The sequence below is a fragment of the Lissotriton vulgaris genome, chromosome 7 (genome assembly GCF_964263255.1).
Source record: "Lissotriton vulgaris chromosome 7, aLisVul1.2, whole genome shotgun sequence".
Classification (NCBI taxonomy): Eukaryota; Metazoa; Chordata; class Amphibia; order Caudata; family Salamandridae; genus Lissotriton; species Lissotriton vulgaris.
This window is the reverse complement of record NC_141695.1, coordinates 1,298,605,834-1,298,622,095: the sequence shown is the minus strand read 5'-3', so window position 1 is coordinate 1,298,622,095 and position 16,262 is coordinate 1,298,605,834. Positions and strand designations below refer to the sequence as shown.

Below are 16,262 nucleotides of genomic sequence, written 5' to 3'. Positions count from 1 at the left end.
GGTGAAGCTGTCAGAGCGGCTCATGAGTAAGCCCCTCTGCCTTTTTCTCCTATGTTGGCTCACAATGGCTGCCATGCACCAATGCAGGCACCCTTGCGCAATAGTGCATGGGTGACTGTGTTGCAGAGTTGATTGATGTTGTGGCTCTATCTCCTCCCAAGACATCTGCAGGTGGGGCTGGACTAGTGGAGGGCTGGAGTACCAGTTGGCCTTCTTGGTGTGCGGATTGCCTGGTCTTTTCCTGAGCAGTGCCATGGTGTCAGCACAGTTGGAGGTTGTGTGCTGCAGGTTTGACATCTGTAAGCATTGGCGGAGTGGTGGTGCTGAAGAAATTGACAGGAAGTTCTTTGGTGGCCTTGAACCAGCTGTGACGGGGGCAATGATGGCAATGGCGTGTACAGAGAGGCCTGGGGTGTGGCTGACTCTGAAGTTCCCACTGGTGGAGAAGATGGGCATGAGCGTATGTCAGGCTACGTGGGTTGGTGCAGTGAGTAGCTGCTTGAGTCTAATGTGGGCGAGGTTCCCCAGGAGGGGGGTGGTGTTCTGGTAACTGGGGTTGTCCAGGTGGAATTAGAGGTCTCCGAGTAGGATGTAGTCAGTGGATGGCGGAGCCTGAGGTACGAAGAGGTTTAAAGCGCCATCAGGGAATGGGGAATAATGGCCTGGGAGGCCTGTAGATCAGGATGACATGGAGGGTGTTGTTGGGGTTAGTCCAGATCTGTAAGTAAGTGACGGTGTTTGATGGTCACCGTTGGGTCATTAGAGTGTGTGGTCAGTCAGAGTGTGCTTTTTTAGACAGTTGCAATGCTTCCTCCTGGATGCTCAAGGTGGTCAGTGCGGGCAAATTTGTAGCCATCATGGATTGTGATGGCGATGTCCGGTCCAGAGCAGAGGTTGGTCCAGATTTCTGTGAAGAAGGCTAAAGAGGTGGCGTCGAGAATGTTCCAGATTTCTTTTGTGTGTTTGTGGAGGAACCGCAAGTTGAGGAGGATGCAATTGAGCCCGTCGGCTGTGCTGTTGGTCGGCTGGGCGGCAGAAGGGGCTGGTGTGCTGAAGTGGCAAAAGGTGCATTTGCAGTTTCAAAAGGCACAGGGTGCAAGATAATTCTACAGTGTTGCTTGATGGCAGGCGGTGTGGCATCCAAGGTTGATTGCGAGGAGGGTGCTGCTGTCATAGTGGTGGAGTGTCCAAGCGGAAGGGTCCTTTGTGCTGGGCGCGGTCCAGGGGCAGACGGATACAGACATGCTTGCCTTTGGTGCACCAGTGGTACGCCCGCTGCGCATGGCTGCACAGCAGGCACCCGTAAGTAGTGCTGTGGGGGGACTGAACAGCTGGGAGATGGGAAACAGGGGAAAGGACACTGGAGGGGTGGGGCATTGGGGAGTGGGGGCTGTAAATATACTTTTTAAATTCTTACCTTGAGGCCGGGTCCCGTGTCTTCTGTGCTCCTGCTCTCCTGAGTCTGCACACGGGAACAAGAAGCAGACAGCCAGGCTCCCTCCCCTAAGCCAATCACAATGCTTCAATGCTGCATTGTTATTTTTCCTGAGCACTGTGACAAGGCGTTCAACCAGGGGGTGGAGGGGTGGGCATGTACTCCATGCAGGCTGCAATACAGCCGGTATTGCAAACAGGGAAGTGCACATGACTGCTTTGGGTGGCCTTGAATGGGCATACTACTCTGCTCCTGCCCTGCTCTGTGAGTAGAGCAGCCCCACCCACCCTCCCACCCGCAAAGGAATATAGCATGAGTACATCATAAAGTTATCAGCATGTTATGTTTCCTCTTCTTGCACTGCGGATGAGCCGCCTCTGGGGGTGTGTCACTGTTAGATTTGGGGGTCTCTAGTTGTCAGAAGTAGGTACCTTTGACCAAATAGATACCCTTGCATCTAGTCAGGGTAAGGGGGTACACTCCTCAAATAACACCTGCTCACCCCCTTGGTAGTTTGGCATGAGCAGAGGCAGTGTGTAAAACATTTGTGAACACATACAGTAATCCAGTGGCAACACTACAGATGGACACCACCCAGGTTTTATATTAAAAATAAGTATTCTTTTTATAGATTTAACACGAGACCACAAACAACAAAAATTCACAATACTGTACTTAAAAATGGTAGAAATAGCTTAGTTCTTTTAAGATGGTAAATGCGACACTTTGAGTTTAATGTTCCTTGGGATGCATAACGCTATACAACGAAAGTGTAGCAGGGAAGGTGATGCGTCGGTTCCTTACACGCAAGAACAGTGATGCGTCGGGTTCTTCTCGGCGTGGAGAGGTGAGGCGTCGTTTTTTTACTGCGCTTCCGTGGCGATGCGACCAGCAGTGCCATGATGCGATGAAGATCGGTGCAATGAAACAAAAGGGTGTCTTCTTCTTGATGCAACAAAATGCGTGACCGCTCGACGGCCGTGCAGCGGCTCAACGATTCTTCTGAGCAGCGACAGGCCCTGTGACACCCTTCTCCAGTGATTCGACGGCGCCTGCTGCGATGGCGACACTCTTCTCTGGTGATGCGGTGCGCTTCGGTGATTGCTGCGACGGCGACACTCTTCTCCGGTGATGCGGTGCGCTTCGGTAATGCAATGCGACATCGACAGCGGCAGAGGCAACACCCTTCTTCAGTGATGCGATGACAGCGGCTGCGGCATGCTTCTCTGATGATGTGAGGGCATCTGCTTCGACGATGACACTATTCTGCGGTGATACGAGGCGCTTCTGCGATGCGAAGCAGCAGTGGTGACACCCTTCTTCAGTGATGTGACGACTGCAGCTGCGCGACAACACGCTTCTTCTTCGTGAGTCGCGCTTCCAGCCCCTTGCAACACGCAGTCCCTCAGAAGGCCCAGCACAACAGCAGGCACTTCAAAAGAACTCAGGGGAGCTGGTTGGTAAAGTCTTTTGTCCTTGAGACTTCAGCAGTAGGTAAGCTCTATCTCAAGCCCTTGGAGATCCTTTACAAGTTGATTTGAAAGTAGCACACTTCCTTTCTCTTTTCTTTGGCAGTCAGGCAACCTCTGCAGGTCAATCCCCCAAAAAGCACTCAGATTAGGAATAGTCTCCTCCTCAGTTTCTCTGGTTCCTCTCCTCAGCAAAGGTTCTTCTTGTTTCCTAAAAGTGATCTAACGTTCTGGGGTCTGGGTCCTCCCTTTTATGTTCATTTTCTCTTTGTTATCTTAAGACAGAGAGGCATTTACCTAGTCCAATCCAGTTCTGGTCATTCCTGGAGCACTTTGTTGACAAGACTCCTTCTTTCCTTTAACTGTGCAGTCCACGGACATCAGATGTACCATAGGAGGTGGAGCCAGCATTGTGAAGGGAAGGCACAGCCCTATTCAGGTCCCAGGTGCAACTCCTCCCACTCATCCACAAGTAGATCTCTCTATTCAGACCTGTACTGACTCACCCCGTCTCCTGGAATACCCCAGCCCCTGTCATTCAAACTCCAGACAAAGAAACACAACCTAGTAGAGGCAGGCTTGGATGGTTAGACAAGAAAATACCTACTTTCTAAAAGTGGTATTTTCAAACACAGAATGGGAAAGCCAACTTCATTCTGAGTTCAGGCTTACTAAACTCGCATTTCCTACCTAGTTCCCTGAGTCAGTTAGGATTATAAGATGTTATAATCCAACTGCCCATTCGGACCTATGGGGAACAGGAAGCCTTGCAATAGTGAAAAACGAAAATAGCTGTAATTTACTCTTAGGACATGCCACAGACATCAGGGCATGTCCTACCTTTTACCTACAATGCACCCTGCCCTTGGGCCTACCATAGGGTTACTAATATGCAGAAAAGGGAAGGTTTAGGGACTGGCAAATGGGTGCACTTGCCCAGCTAACATGGCAGTAACAGACTGCATACAGGCTCTTCAATGGCAGGCCTGAGACACACTTTACAGGCTGCTTCTGTGGGTTGCACAACCAGTGCTGCAAGCCCACCAGCAACATTTGACTTACAAGCACTGGGCTCATGTAGAGCACATAACTAGAGTCTGACAAGTACGCCAAATCAGCCAATCATGGAGTCACTAATCCATACACCAATTTACAATAGAGAGAGCATATGATATTTAGCACTGATCAGCAGTGGTAAAGTGCCCAGAGTCATAAACCCAACAAAAACAGGTCAGAAAAAATACAGGAGGAAGGCAAAAAGTTCAGGGATGACCCTGCAAAAAAAGTCCAACAGTCACCCATCGGTGCTAGGCCTGGGCCCAACTCAAACTTCCGGCCTCCTCCCCAATGTGTCCCACCTTCTCCTCGCCTGGACATTGACACCATGGAGCAATCCGCTGCACATCTGTGACTCAGCCAGCAGGAGTCTCAGCCAGGTGGGATTTTACAAGCCTGGGTACAGCAGTCACCGCTAAGTCTGCTGGGGAACCTCCTGGTGAAGGTGATGCAACAGAGCCCCCTTAAGCGTGAAGTTGCAGGGCTTCCACCACGCAAGTTCAGCGCAGCTCAGGGGCCTCACCCTCCACAGCATCCGGCCAGTGCAACAACCTCTGTTCTGTGATGCAGAGAGGCACCATTTGTAATCTCCTCCTTGCACCCAGGTGTGGTGGAAGCGCATGGTATGCAATGCCAACCTCCCTATGTTGGTGCACAGAAGCACCTCTATCATTCACAGGTTTGAGGGGCACCAGGCAGTCTTCTCACACAGGCCAGCAGCGTGTCTCCATGTGACCTGGCAGCCTTCACCACCAGGTAAGGGTGATCAGAGAAGCCTCAATGTCTACCACCAGGCCCAACAACTCCACAGCACCTCCACATCCCATTCCAGGTCCTAGACGCAGACCCAGCGAGGCCTCCAGGCCCCAAGGACTGTCCACACTTTCAAGGTTTTGGATGCCATGGTGTTGCAAGGAGTGTGCAATGATAAGTGATGTGTCACCGGCTTTGCCCAGCTGTGCACCTCTTTTCATTATTGTAGCCTGAATTTCCTTTTCCCCTGGATCTCTGGCTGGTCATCCTGGCTGTTGAGGGACTTGGGGGGTTGTTTATCCGTGCTGCACTTTGCCCTGGCTGCTCCATTCTGCATTCCATTGGTTTTGTTTCCTATTTTTTAGTGGAGGTGGACTTATAAGTTAGTTTGCCTCTAGAGGCAATAAAGTCACTTTGGGCTGACTAAATTGAGTTATTTTGCCGCTAATGGGCTTTTATCAGTTTTTGCCCGTTAGCGTCAAAATTTGTATTGCCTTCACGCTAGTGTTAGCAGCAGTTTTCACTGCGGCTACCTGAATCTATTGCCATGTAGCGATATACTATAAATACATCGCTAACAGGTTTTTGGTGATAGGCCGCGCTAAGAAAACTGCCACTAACGAGCATTAGCATTAGTTAGCAGCAGTTCTTGTACAGAGTGCGTTATTCCTCTTTATTTCCTATATGAAGAGTGTGAGGAGGGCAACCCTCGAGCAAGGTCTTGAACACTGCAAGTACTCTTCTCATCTCTGGCTCGGGTAATGAAGTGTTTTGTCTCCTGCTCTTTCATGGTCTTCGAATGAATGCTTCAACAGGAGTTGCAAGCATGGGAGTCGTGGTCTGACCTGAGGCACCATAGGTAGCTGAGGTAGGGATCCGTAATGGATATTTGTCACTCAAAGTCCCTACATGGCTTAAACCAGCCCCCAAATAATTTAGAAGGAGACATGGTAAAGCACAAAAAAAAATTCAGGAACTATTTTCAGACAGAGCAGGCTGGGGATCCAAGTTGCAGGTGCAGAAAAAGGCTAATTGATGGTATTAGGCTGAGGTCAGTGCTGTATGGCTTCAGTGATGTCATCTGACACCACTTCCGGTGCTAATATGATATGGAGCCAGAGCCCTCCACTTGTGATGTAAGAGCTTTGAAGCTTCTGGACCCAATCTGGAACCTGTGAAGATTCAATAGGTGAGGAATCTACACATAAAAGTTTCCATCGGAATGAGTGGATTTACAGACGATGTGTTTGAATTCTTGGGGCCTATTTACAAGTCCCTTGCGCTGCTGGTGCATCACTTTTAATATGGGAAAAAGTGACATACCAGCAGCGCTAGGGGCTTGTAAATAAGCTCCCTTATCGTTTACTTCTAGAAGCAATCAGTGGCATGATATCTTTGTACGGCAAAGGTGGACTGGGAAGCAGAACGAGCAATAGATATTTTATTACTGACATTCATTGCACCAAGTAAATGGGTAGAGCAAAAATGTTGCTGCCTGACACTTTCCATGGTAGCTCTAGAAGCTCCATCCAATATGAAATTATTTTGTACTTTAAAATTTTACGTGATGGTGAAGATGTCGTATTTTGACGATGGCTGGGTTAGCGCTTGGCTTTGCTACACGTTTCCCGCTTAAATTAGCTATACATAGAAACGCCATTTTGTATGTAGTGGCGGCCATCTTAGATCATGAGCGGCCTCGTGGCCAGCGTGCCCTTTAGTCCTTTGTCCGTTCCACTGACCACTCGAGTCTGCCCAGCAACAGGCTATTTTTAGTATTGGTCAAGCTCACACATGCGCAGTTCACACTGACCAGTCACTCCTTAGGAAAGTGCCGCAAACTGACCAGTGGGTTTGAAACCCTCCAATGAGCTGGCAGTATTCCAAATCATGCCCGTATATGTACATAATGTTCTGTAACTTTGTGCCGCGTGTTCGTTTTATTACCTGTAGAATTGTATAAAAGAGGGGGTCACACCGATGTTCGGTGTGATACCTCTTGCATTACCGAAGGGTGCTGTATGAGTGTACCACCACCCCATGGGGTCTTAATAAACTTGTTCTTTGACTTTTACAGTTTCCGTGCCAACAGTTCTTCCAATGTATGTGGGTTATCTTCGGAACATGTAGGCCTTGGGAACCCGATACAACAAAGAGGTAAGGTAAATTAATTCTTTATGCTAAACAATGTATTCCTCTCTGGAGGTGGAAGTGTTCACCACCTTTCACTGCCGCCCAAGCAGAAACCTTCAGTGCTGGATGGCGAAGTTTGTAAACTGCTGGGAAGTAAATAGCCAGCCTTATTAAGACGAAGCGAATTTGATAGGAAGTATGGTAGAGACTCTGATGAAATATATGTACCCAAAAAGCTAAACATTCAGCTTCATGAACTAAATAGAGCGCTACAGAATTGGTGCCTGCTCACAAGGTCCTCGTGCCAGCTCATCCTGTGACAGTTCTCCTGTACAGCTTGACCCAGTCCTCTGCTCGTTTCTTGCTCTGTTTTCCCTTTTCTGCTTGTTTTTCTGCCCTATGTTTTGCCTTTCTTACTCATTTCTCTGCACTCCATTTTACCTTTTCTGCTTGTTTCTCTGCTTGCTGTTTTGTCTTTTTGTCTGCTCTGTTTTGCCTTTCCTGCTCGTTTTTCTTCACTCTGTTTTAGCCCCTCTGCTAGTTTTTCTGGCCTCCGTTTTGCCTTTTCTGCAAATATTTCTGTCCTTTGCATTTTCTGTTCATTATTCTACCCTCTGTTTTGCCCCTTCTGTTCTATTTTGCATTTTCTGCTCATTTTCCAGCCCTATGTTTTACCTTTTCTGGTCATTTCTTCCCTCTTCCGGTCCTTTTCCTCCTCCCGCCGTTTCCCTCCTCCCTTCACCCAGTGCTCTTTCCACCCCTCAAAACCTGCTTGATGAATGCCGCATCATGACTCCATTGAGAAGGAGCTTGTGCCTACACCCCCTGCGAAAGTTCTCCTTTCCAGCTCGCCTGCAGTCCAGTACCATCTGCAGCTTGTTTACCTGCTGCCCTCTGTATGTGCCTCCTCTGCTAGTTTCTTGCTCTGATTTGCCTTTTTCTTCTTGTTTTGTGCCCTTTATTTTGACGTTTTCTGCTTGTTTTTCTGCCCTCTGTTTTGCCTTACCTGCTTGTTCTACAATACATTTTTGCTTTTTCTTCTGTTCCGTTTTGCTGCTCATTTTTCTGCTCTCTGATTTGCCTCTTCCTGCTTATTTTTCTGCCCTCTGCTTTGCCTTTTTTTCTGTCCTCTGGTTGGCCTTTAATGTTTGTTTATTCGCCCTCTTTTGCTCTGTTTTGCTTACTCTGCTCATTTTCCTATTCTCTGTTTTGCCTTTTCTGCTTGTTTTTCCGCCCTCTGTTTTGCCTTTTGTGCTTGCTTTTTTTTCTTTTGCTGATTGTTTCTTCCCTCTCCCAGCCCTTTCCTCAAGACCTGGCTTTCGACTGAGACCTTGCATCCCAGCACCCAGATACCCCCAGGGGTGACAGTGTCTCAGTCTACAAATGCTGTTTGATTGATTTGCCCAGAGCAGTTGGTCATGCTCACAAAATTTCACTCACAGTCATTACTCAATGAAAAGATGACCAGAGCTCCAACCTTCTTGCTGACCTAATCTGTTTTTTTTTTGCATGCTAGTGTAGCTGTCATGTTGATGTTTCGGCGAGGAGGCCTTCATCAAAACATGGTCATATATTTGCAGAAGGAAGGTCCTTCTACAAATGTGACGTAAACAAAAAACTTTTCAATGTGGTTTGTGCATTACATTTCTTAAAATTCATACACCTCCAAATCAGTATCAGACATATACTAAGAAGTGATATACTGCCATGCACCTATAAAATTTCAATGTCAATCAATATCACTTTATAATACTCACTAATTAGGCAAGATCACACAAAAGTGGGTATTGAGGGAACTTCCTAACTTTAGCATAATAATATACATTTAGAAAAGTGGTAAAAATAGACTGCATTCTTATTTGTATACATTCAGCATTGTTTCTTGCAAATCGTATATGTTATTTAGGCCCAGGTGAAATTTCAATTACACAGGCATAATTGGCAGGATTTGTGGAATTTCGGATTACACTTGTTGGCAATTGTGATGGCAGTGGTAATAGTGGTTTTGGAAATGGTGCTGCCAGTACTAATGAAAGTCTTAATGGTAATGGAAGTGGTAATGCCAGTATTTACTTGGTAATTGCTGGGGAAGCAGTGATGGTATTGTCAATGGTGATGTGATAATGATGGTGTGTCAGTGATGATAGTGATGGTGGAACTAGTGGTGCTGAGAATATAAATAGTAATGGTAATGTTTGTGTGCGCTAGTAGTGGTTGAAAATGTGCCAGTGATATTTGTGGCAATGGTAAGAATGGTGGTGTCAACAGTTTTGGTAATTCTAGTTGTAAAGATGGTAGTAATAATGGTGGTGGTCATGTTGGTGGTGGTAGTGGTGGTAACACCTGTGCCTACCATCTTTGTTTTTGCAGCTAGCCAGCATCACACCCAGCAGGAGAGGTGGTGTCCGATGAACTAGTTTTGATTGACTATAGAGGAGGGATTGCTCATTTATGGCCACACCTCTAACACAAAAACAAGAGCTCTGCCCAAGGGAAGAAATGTTCTGCCATGTTGGTTTTGAACAAAGAAGGCCTCTGCAGGATTGACTACAGTAAAGCACATAGTTAGTGCTAGGAAATAGGTATGGTCATCCGTGGGAACCTTTACTACATTGGTCAAGGAGTGGCCAGAAGTTTCCCCCACTCACAGGCTGGCACTGATCACTTTTAGACTTGTGGAAGAAAGATGAGAATTGAACCTGCTGTCTGTGACCAGAAAAGAGCATTGAAGACTGGACCTGCTGTTCTTCTTGAACCCAGGACATAGAGGTGGACTCTAAGGATCATAAGGCTGACCTCCTGTTATGGCTATAAGGATTTAAGACGTTTCAAGAGGCTTTTTCCTGCATTTCCAGCTGACTAGTCCCAACGGAACCCTGGACCTTTCTATTGGCCTCTGCTGGAGTGACTCTTGACCCCTAGTCCTGTCCTCAATACCCTGGACCTTTGGGTGGTGTTGAAGTGTACTAAAGTTTCCTGAAACCTTGGACCCTAAGAACAAATTGGGAACCAGAACAAACCTGCCAAGCCGACTCGGCGAAAGTGTATTGCAGCTGAACCAAATATTCTGGTTGTTATCACTATGTTCTTCTCCTCAGCAGAAACATCTGATTCAACAGGACATTGTGGTGAAGGTATTCAGTCTTGTGGACCCCTCTTCAGCTACAGACTGCAGCTTTGCCCAGTTAGAGAAATCAGAGCTCCAAAAAGAGACTGAGCCCGAAGGTAGCAATCTTCACCAGGGGAAGGCACAAAATGTATCTGCTCGGTAACAGGCCTCCCTTATGTGAGAAATTTGAATTACTCATGCTCAAAGCTTTTCCACCAAAAGCCAACAGCTTCACAGAGACCCTGGCCAGCAGATAACAGATGATCTGAAGCCCTGTCTGGCCACAGTCTCCTGCATTGCCCCAATGAGGATTTTTGACTAAGTCGAAAGGTACAATTTTTCTCACTGGTCATTGTACCCAACCTGCGCTCCATCGCGGTCAGCCTCAAAACTTAACCTTGTTCCAGTCAAGCGACAACCAGATGACTGTAATTGGTCCTTAATGCTTTTGGTGCTATGTTGTGTATTAACATTTTAAAATTCATAACTCCTGTTCTACGCTATTAATTTTTTTCATTTTGGTGTCATTTGATGTATTGAAACCTACTCATTTTTTCTAAATTAGTTTGAGATTATTTTTATTGTGCTTTTTTAACTTTATTACTGTTTGAGTACTAAATACATGCTTTACATGTTGCCTCTAAGTAAGGCCGATCTGCACTGTGTCATAGCTACCAGGGTGTTGAGTTTAGGTTAAATTAATCTTCACTCCAAGCTTATATTGAGAGGTGGTGGTGAAGCATCAAAGTGCTTCACCCTGGCAAATACTGTAGTTAATATTTGAGGTGGGTACTAACCCCCTCAACTACAACTCCAATATTTTACAATCTCTAAACTTTGGGGCTTAAGGTCAAAGAAAATCTCTAGAATTCGAAGAAGCAGATAAAGCAGTATGGTGATCCACACTGAACCTCCATCCCTCAATATAAGCTTGGAGTTAAGATCATGTTGCCTTCACAATAACTATACCTTTTAGCCTACAGGTTTTTTTTACAATAGATCTGTGGTCCATTCAAGATAATTCAATGTACCAGTCCAATAGTTTTAGAACTTCAACTGGCCTCGACTTTGAAAATTCATTCATTGTTTCGGCATTCTATGTTCTTACTACTTCCAAATCTGATCAACAATATTCCAAAACATGAATTACAAAGCATCTGCGACTCCTGAAGGCAAAGAGAAAAATTCAATTTGTTGTAAGCTGAATAGACTGCCTGGAGATCAATTTTATGAAGATGTACTTCTACTAAGGTTTCCATTCTTGAAGCAATTCCTTAATACACCTGAAGCTTTGGTGTGGGGTATGCTGTCATGCATTTCCGAGTCAAATCTTGCCCCGAAAACTGCAATGTGAGCTGGATTGGAAGCAGTCTGCACTTGGATGGTGTCGAGAAGGGCCGCTGCATGATACATTTCCCTCGCTACAGCCAACTCATCTATAAGTCTTTTACCTGCACTTGTCGCTCTGTGCTAGATGCAGGCAACAATGTGTTAGGATTCGGGCTAGTCCCTTCTTTGTGACCATGCTTTTACATCACATGACCGGGGAGTGGTTACAAAAACTAGTCCTACCTTTGGCTCAGTGCTCGATATTGCCAGTGTTTAGATTCCCTTCCTGGTTGGTGGTTTGAGAAACGTGCTGAGCAGAGCTTCCTCTCTGCTCCCCTAATCCTTTGTAGTTCACCCTTCCCCTCTCACGGGCTCGTGTAGAGGTTTTTTTCCTTTTGTTTCCAGATCCTGCCTTGCTTTTGACCCGTTTTTTGTGTTGCGTGTTGTCTGTCACTAGAGTGTTAGAGGTATCCAGGTATATTTCCCCTTGTTGTCTTCCCTTGTTTTGTATTGTGTCAGCACCTTTTGTGTGCATTTGTTGAGGGTTCGGGGGCTCCCGTTCTCTACAGCGTGTCTTCTACGCTGAAGCGCTGAGGGACGCTGCAAGCACGAGCGCGTCTCTGTTTTGTAGGCGATTCGCCTCTTTGTGAGCGGTAGTGACGTTTCGGGTCACTCCGCTGCTGTTTGTTTTGAGAAACGCGCTGAGATCGTAGCGCTACGGAAGGCTCCTCGTTCATAGCCTCTCCTTGTTATGTTTAGTTTTCACGGGGTTTTTTCGGTAAAGGCTGCTTATTAAAGCCTACCTTTTTCCCCTCATTATTGTTTATTCGGTACGAGGACCATCCGTTAAACGGCCCCTTCCCCTGCTGCCCAGTATCCCAGAGCAGCTACAGGAGTACATATTGGTTGCAGTTGCCGTACTCCATCTCTTTGCAAGGCAGAGCCTGCATGTGCCACAGGTGAGCAGGGTTGTGTGTTTGTGAAAGCGTGGTTACAGGGGGTTTGATATAGGGGTGTACAGTGTACATAAATGGTATTGTTCTGTCCTGCTTATACCTAGGTGCAGAAGTGCAAAGACCCAGGAGGCCGGGTCCCGGTACCAACAAGGGTGTAAGACTTGGTGTCTTTTCAACTAACCACCCTCTTTTCAGGTCTACCGGTGCACCCATAGAGTTTAACCTGTGGGAGTCCTGTGGGCCGGGGAAGGGGACTGGTGCATGCTACGTTCCTGCAGTGCCTGGGCCTCGTGGAGTCTAACACAATGCAGCATTTGGGGTTCATCTTTCTGCATTTTGAAAGCCTACTAGAAAAGTATGGAAGAGGCAACCACTTCCTCTCAGAATTCCCCTCAGAAGGTTAGCAGGAGTGAGGAGTTTCAGTATGTTTTCCCAAGCCCAGATGACAAAAATTCCTACACTTGCTGAACTTCTAAACCCAGTCTGAGATGAAGCATTACAGTAATTATGGAATAGCTTACTTTTTGATATTTTATATAAGGAGGGGTCAGATTGGTCTTCCTTGCACCACATTGTTTCAGGGAGAGTTTTGTTTGTCACGTACATCACCATATTGTTCTCATTTTGGTCCAAGATGTATCTTGTAGTGTTTCATTAGGGCTCAGGAATAACTTTTGCACCACTTCAAAATATGCTTTCAGCATTGTTGGACATAAGAAGATCTGAGCGTCTAACTGAGGAATCAACCTTTAGAGGTTTTTCTCTGTTCAGTTTTTTCCACTGCGGATTTCCTTCTTGGAGGTGCTTGTCTTTAGTGAAGTCCTGAATGCTTTACACTAATTGATAGTTCTTTAAGTAAAATGGAATTTTAAAATAAATGGTTTCTTATGAGCGTTACTCTATAGAACAGCCTAACGTGACCATATGGTAACATCAGTAGTTTCATAAACAAATGAAAGGAATAATTAAACCCTGTACCGCAAGTGTTAATATCTGAAAATTATTGAAATTACCCACCTGTTTGGTTGGTAATGCTTCCTTCTGAACATGGAATGCACTCAAAGCAACACCTTGGCCTCCCCTCTACAACTGATTTTCTATATCCTGGAATACAAGGCTTGCTGCAGACTGAAATGGGTACCTGATTTTTAGGATAAACAATTAGAAACAGTTAGAAAATGCAGAGTCTCAAAAAACTTTTGTGCCTGATGAAGCAAAGACCGAGTGCCTCATTTAGCGTGTGGTGGGTTGTAGTGTGTCAGTCAGAATGGAAGAGGACATTACATTCACCAACTTGATGAACTACCATGTGCCAGATGTATAGATCACCACTAACCCAGCGGTGATCCCTGTACCTTCAGATGAACTGCTGTCATGTCTGTTCCTCTAAAAACAGAAAATGTTTGGTGTTTGCTGTGACAAAAGTAGATTTTTAGTTGGGGTGGTTGTGAGACCTCACTAAGTAATAATGTCACTATTCAATGTCAGTCACTCTTGATTTTATATTAGATGTCCAGTGAGGTGATTGCTAACCTTGACTGCCCTGACGTATTTGCCACTACCTTTGAATTGGCAACGAAACATGTTGGCCATCCTTGAAGTGGTTCCCAACATGCTGTGTTCCTAATATTGGGCGAACTCATGTTTTGGATTAAAAGCTGCGAGTATGTGTGTGAGTTTAGCTCAATGAGACTTCTTGTGTCTCATTTTTCACTGGGTCTTCTCTTAACATTTAATTTTCACACCCTCCCTACACTGGATACACACCTCTTTTCAAATGAGAAAGTTATCAATAATGATAAGTATGTGGGCAAGCTGATGAGAACCTGCCAGTAACTCCTCCGGTGGTGAACACGTGAGATACATTCTCATTTCTCCACACTTTTTTCTTTGTGGCACACATACACGTAATACTTTTTTTGAGTGTTGTTTGTTAAGTGATCTGACTGATGACTGGTTTCTCCTTTCTGGTTGTTTTAAATTATTAATCAATTAGGCACAGGGGATTAGGTCGGAGTGCATAAAAAAGCATCTGAGTTTGGGAAAAGATAAGAGTATCGTCCCATACTAACCCAAAATACTTATAGATTTGATGAGAGTGCCCAATAGTTCTAGGTCCTTGCTGTTTGACCATTCATTTGATATCTTGGAGGTAGTACTTAGCACAAGGGTAGGGTAACTACATGTTTGCCAAAGGGGAAGTTTGTTGGTCTAAAACAAATAACCAGTGTACCTCACACCTGAGAAGTGTGGTCATTATTTTATTGTTTTACGTTTGTGAATGACAGGGTTTTTCTGGTAGTGACAGAGAGGAAAACCACATCACACAATCCACTCCAAATAGACTTTAAGTTCCATGTTAACGTGTTGAGAAATGGATTGTTCCATCAAAACATCAGCAGATATCCTATCTGACTTATAACAAGGGTCTATAATGCACTTGTAATATGGCATCTAAATAAGGCCCTGATTCAACAAAAATGTTTACTATTACCTGCTTTGCAAGGCAAAGCATATAAACTCTCTATATTTTTCTAAGTAAATATTTGTACATAGTGAACAGCCAGTCTAGTGCATGTTGATAACACCATTTGGAATGAGAGGATGTTAGAAACTGTGTTACTGTTTGAATAGGGTATGAGCCTTGATCAAGCAGCAACCACTTCTCGTGTCAGGGTAAGTGTCAGGAAAACCCTAATTTTACCTGTGCTCGACCTCTGGTAACTTGGCACAGAGCAGTCAGGCTTAACTTAGAGGCAGTGTGTAAAGTATTTGTGCAACACTACAAACAGTAAAACTGTGAAAATGCCACCCTAAAAGATTCCACAGCAGGTTAGAAAAATAGAGCAGAATTTAATAAAAATAACAAAATCAAAACAATGCAAAGTTCATTGAGTAGAACTGGAGATTTTGAATTTCAAAATTTTAAGTAAAAATAGCACCAAGAAGCAAGAAACGTTGTTGGGTATATCTTGTCACGCTGGACCAGAATAAAGTCAAAAGTTCAGGTCAACCGCAACATAGCACATGAAGCAACAGGGATAAGTTAGGCTGACTAAACTCAATTAAGCTGGGAGCTGTGTGAATCCACGTCAAAGATGGGTTGCGCAGTTGAGGTGATACATCAGTTCTGAGATGCCGCGAGGCTGCGGTGCGAGATCCCATTGCATCAATGTTGAGAATCTTGTCAACAGGGCTTGCGATGCGGAGACCTGAGTCGAGGATGCATAGATCAGTCAAGAAGATGCTTTCATTCTGACTGCGATGCAGAGTTTTGGCATCATTGTGGAGGCTGCCATCAACGGGAAATGCAAGGAGCTTGTGCTGAGAAAAGCATTGCACAGTGGTTGTTCTGAAGGTGATGCATCAAACCCAAGATGCAGGATGTGGCGGTGATGCAAGTCTGTTGCAATGGGACCAATCCACGCAATAGCGGCAATGCTTTGGTTCTGCTAGAGTATGCGCCATTCAGCTGAGGAGATGCTTTGGTTCTTCCCAAGAATGCATTGCTCAGCAGAGGACGCATCGGTTCAACTGATAGGTTCTGGACTGGGCTGGTATCACTTGGCAGGGCAGTCTCACAAATAAATCCCTATGTAGAGAGTTAGCAGGAGGTTCAAAACTCAAGTTTATCCTCCAAAAGGTATAGCACCCAAAGAATACTTGAGGGTATTGAAGTCAAATCACAATTATGTATTGACTTATAATAGTTGGGTATCAAAAGATTTTTGAGGTCTAGGGTCTTAATGAGGGTACTAATGGCAAGGTGTGGGGTACACCTCACTCCATTGTCACACATTCCTCAGGAGGTCGGCTTTGCATTTGCACCTACTGGTCCCCCTCCACTGCCATAATCCCGGACACCTTGCCATGGAGCCCCTAGTCTAGTATGAATGGGGTATTACAGATCCACAAGAGGGACAGGTGGAGTATTAGTTACCTGATTGCATGGTTAAAATCTATCACTGCTGTCACTTATATTACCCTGGCGAAGACCCTAGACCTCCTTAGGCTCACAGAGT

General features: G+C 45.4%; 1 protein-coding gene across 1 annotated transcript in view; it reads right to left on the bottom strand.

Annotated features, from left to right (window-relative positions):
- The window catches only part of LOC147703535 (vomeronasal type-2 receptor 26-like), a 246,363-nt gene that overhangs the window by 26,125 nt on the left and 203,976 nt on the right, over nucleotides 1-16,262 (bottom strand). The window contains exon 2 of the mRNA XM_086928924.1: nucleotides 13,258-13,381. Within this exon, the coding sequence (XP_086785050.1) occupies nucleotides 13,258-13,381 (124 nt within the window). The remainder of the gene's footprint in view (nucleotides 1-13,257; nucleotides 13,382-16,262) is intronic.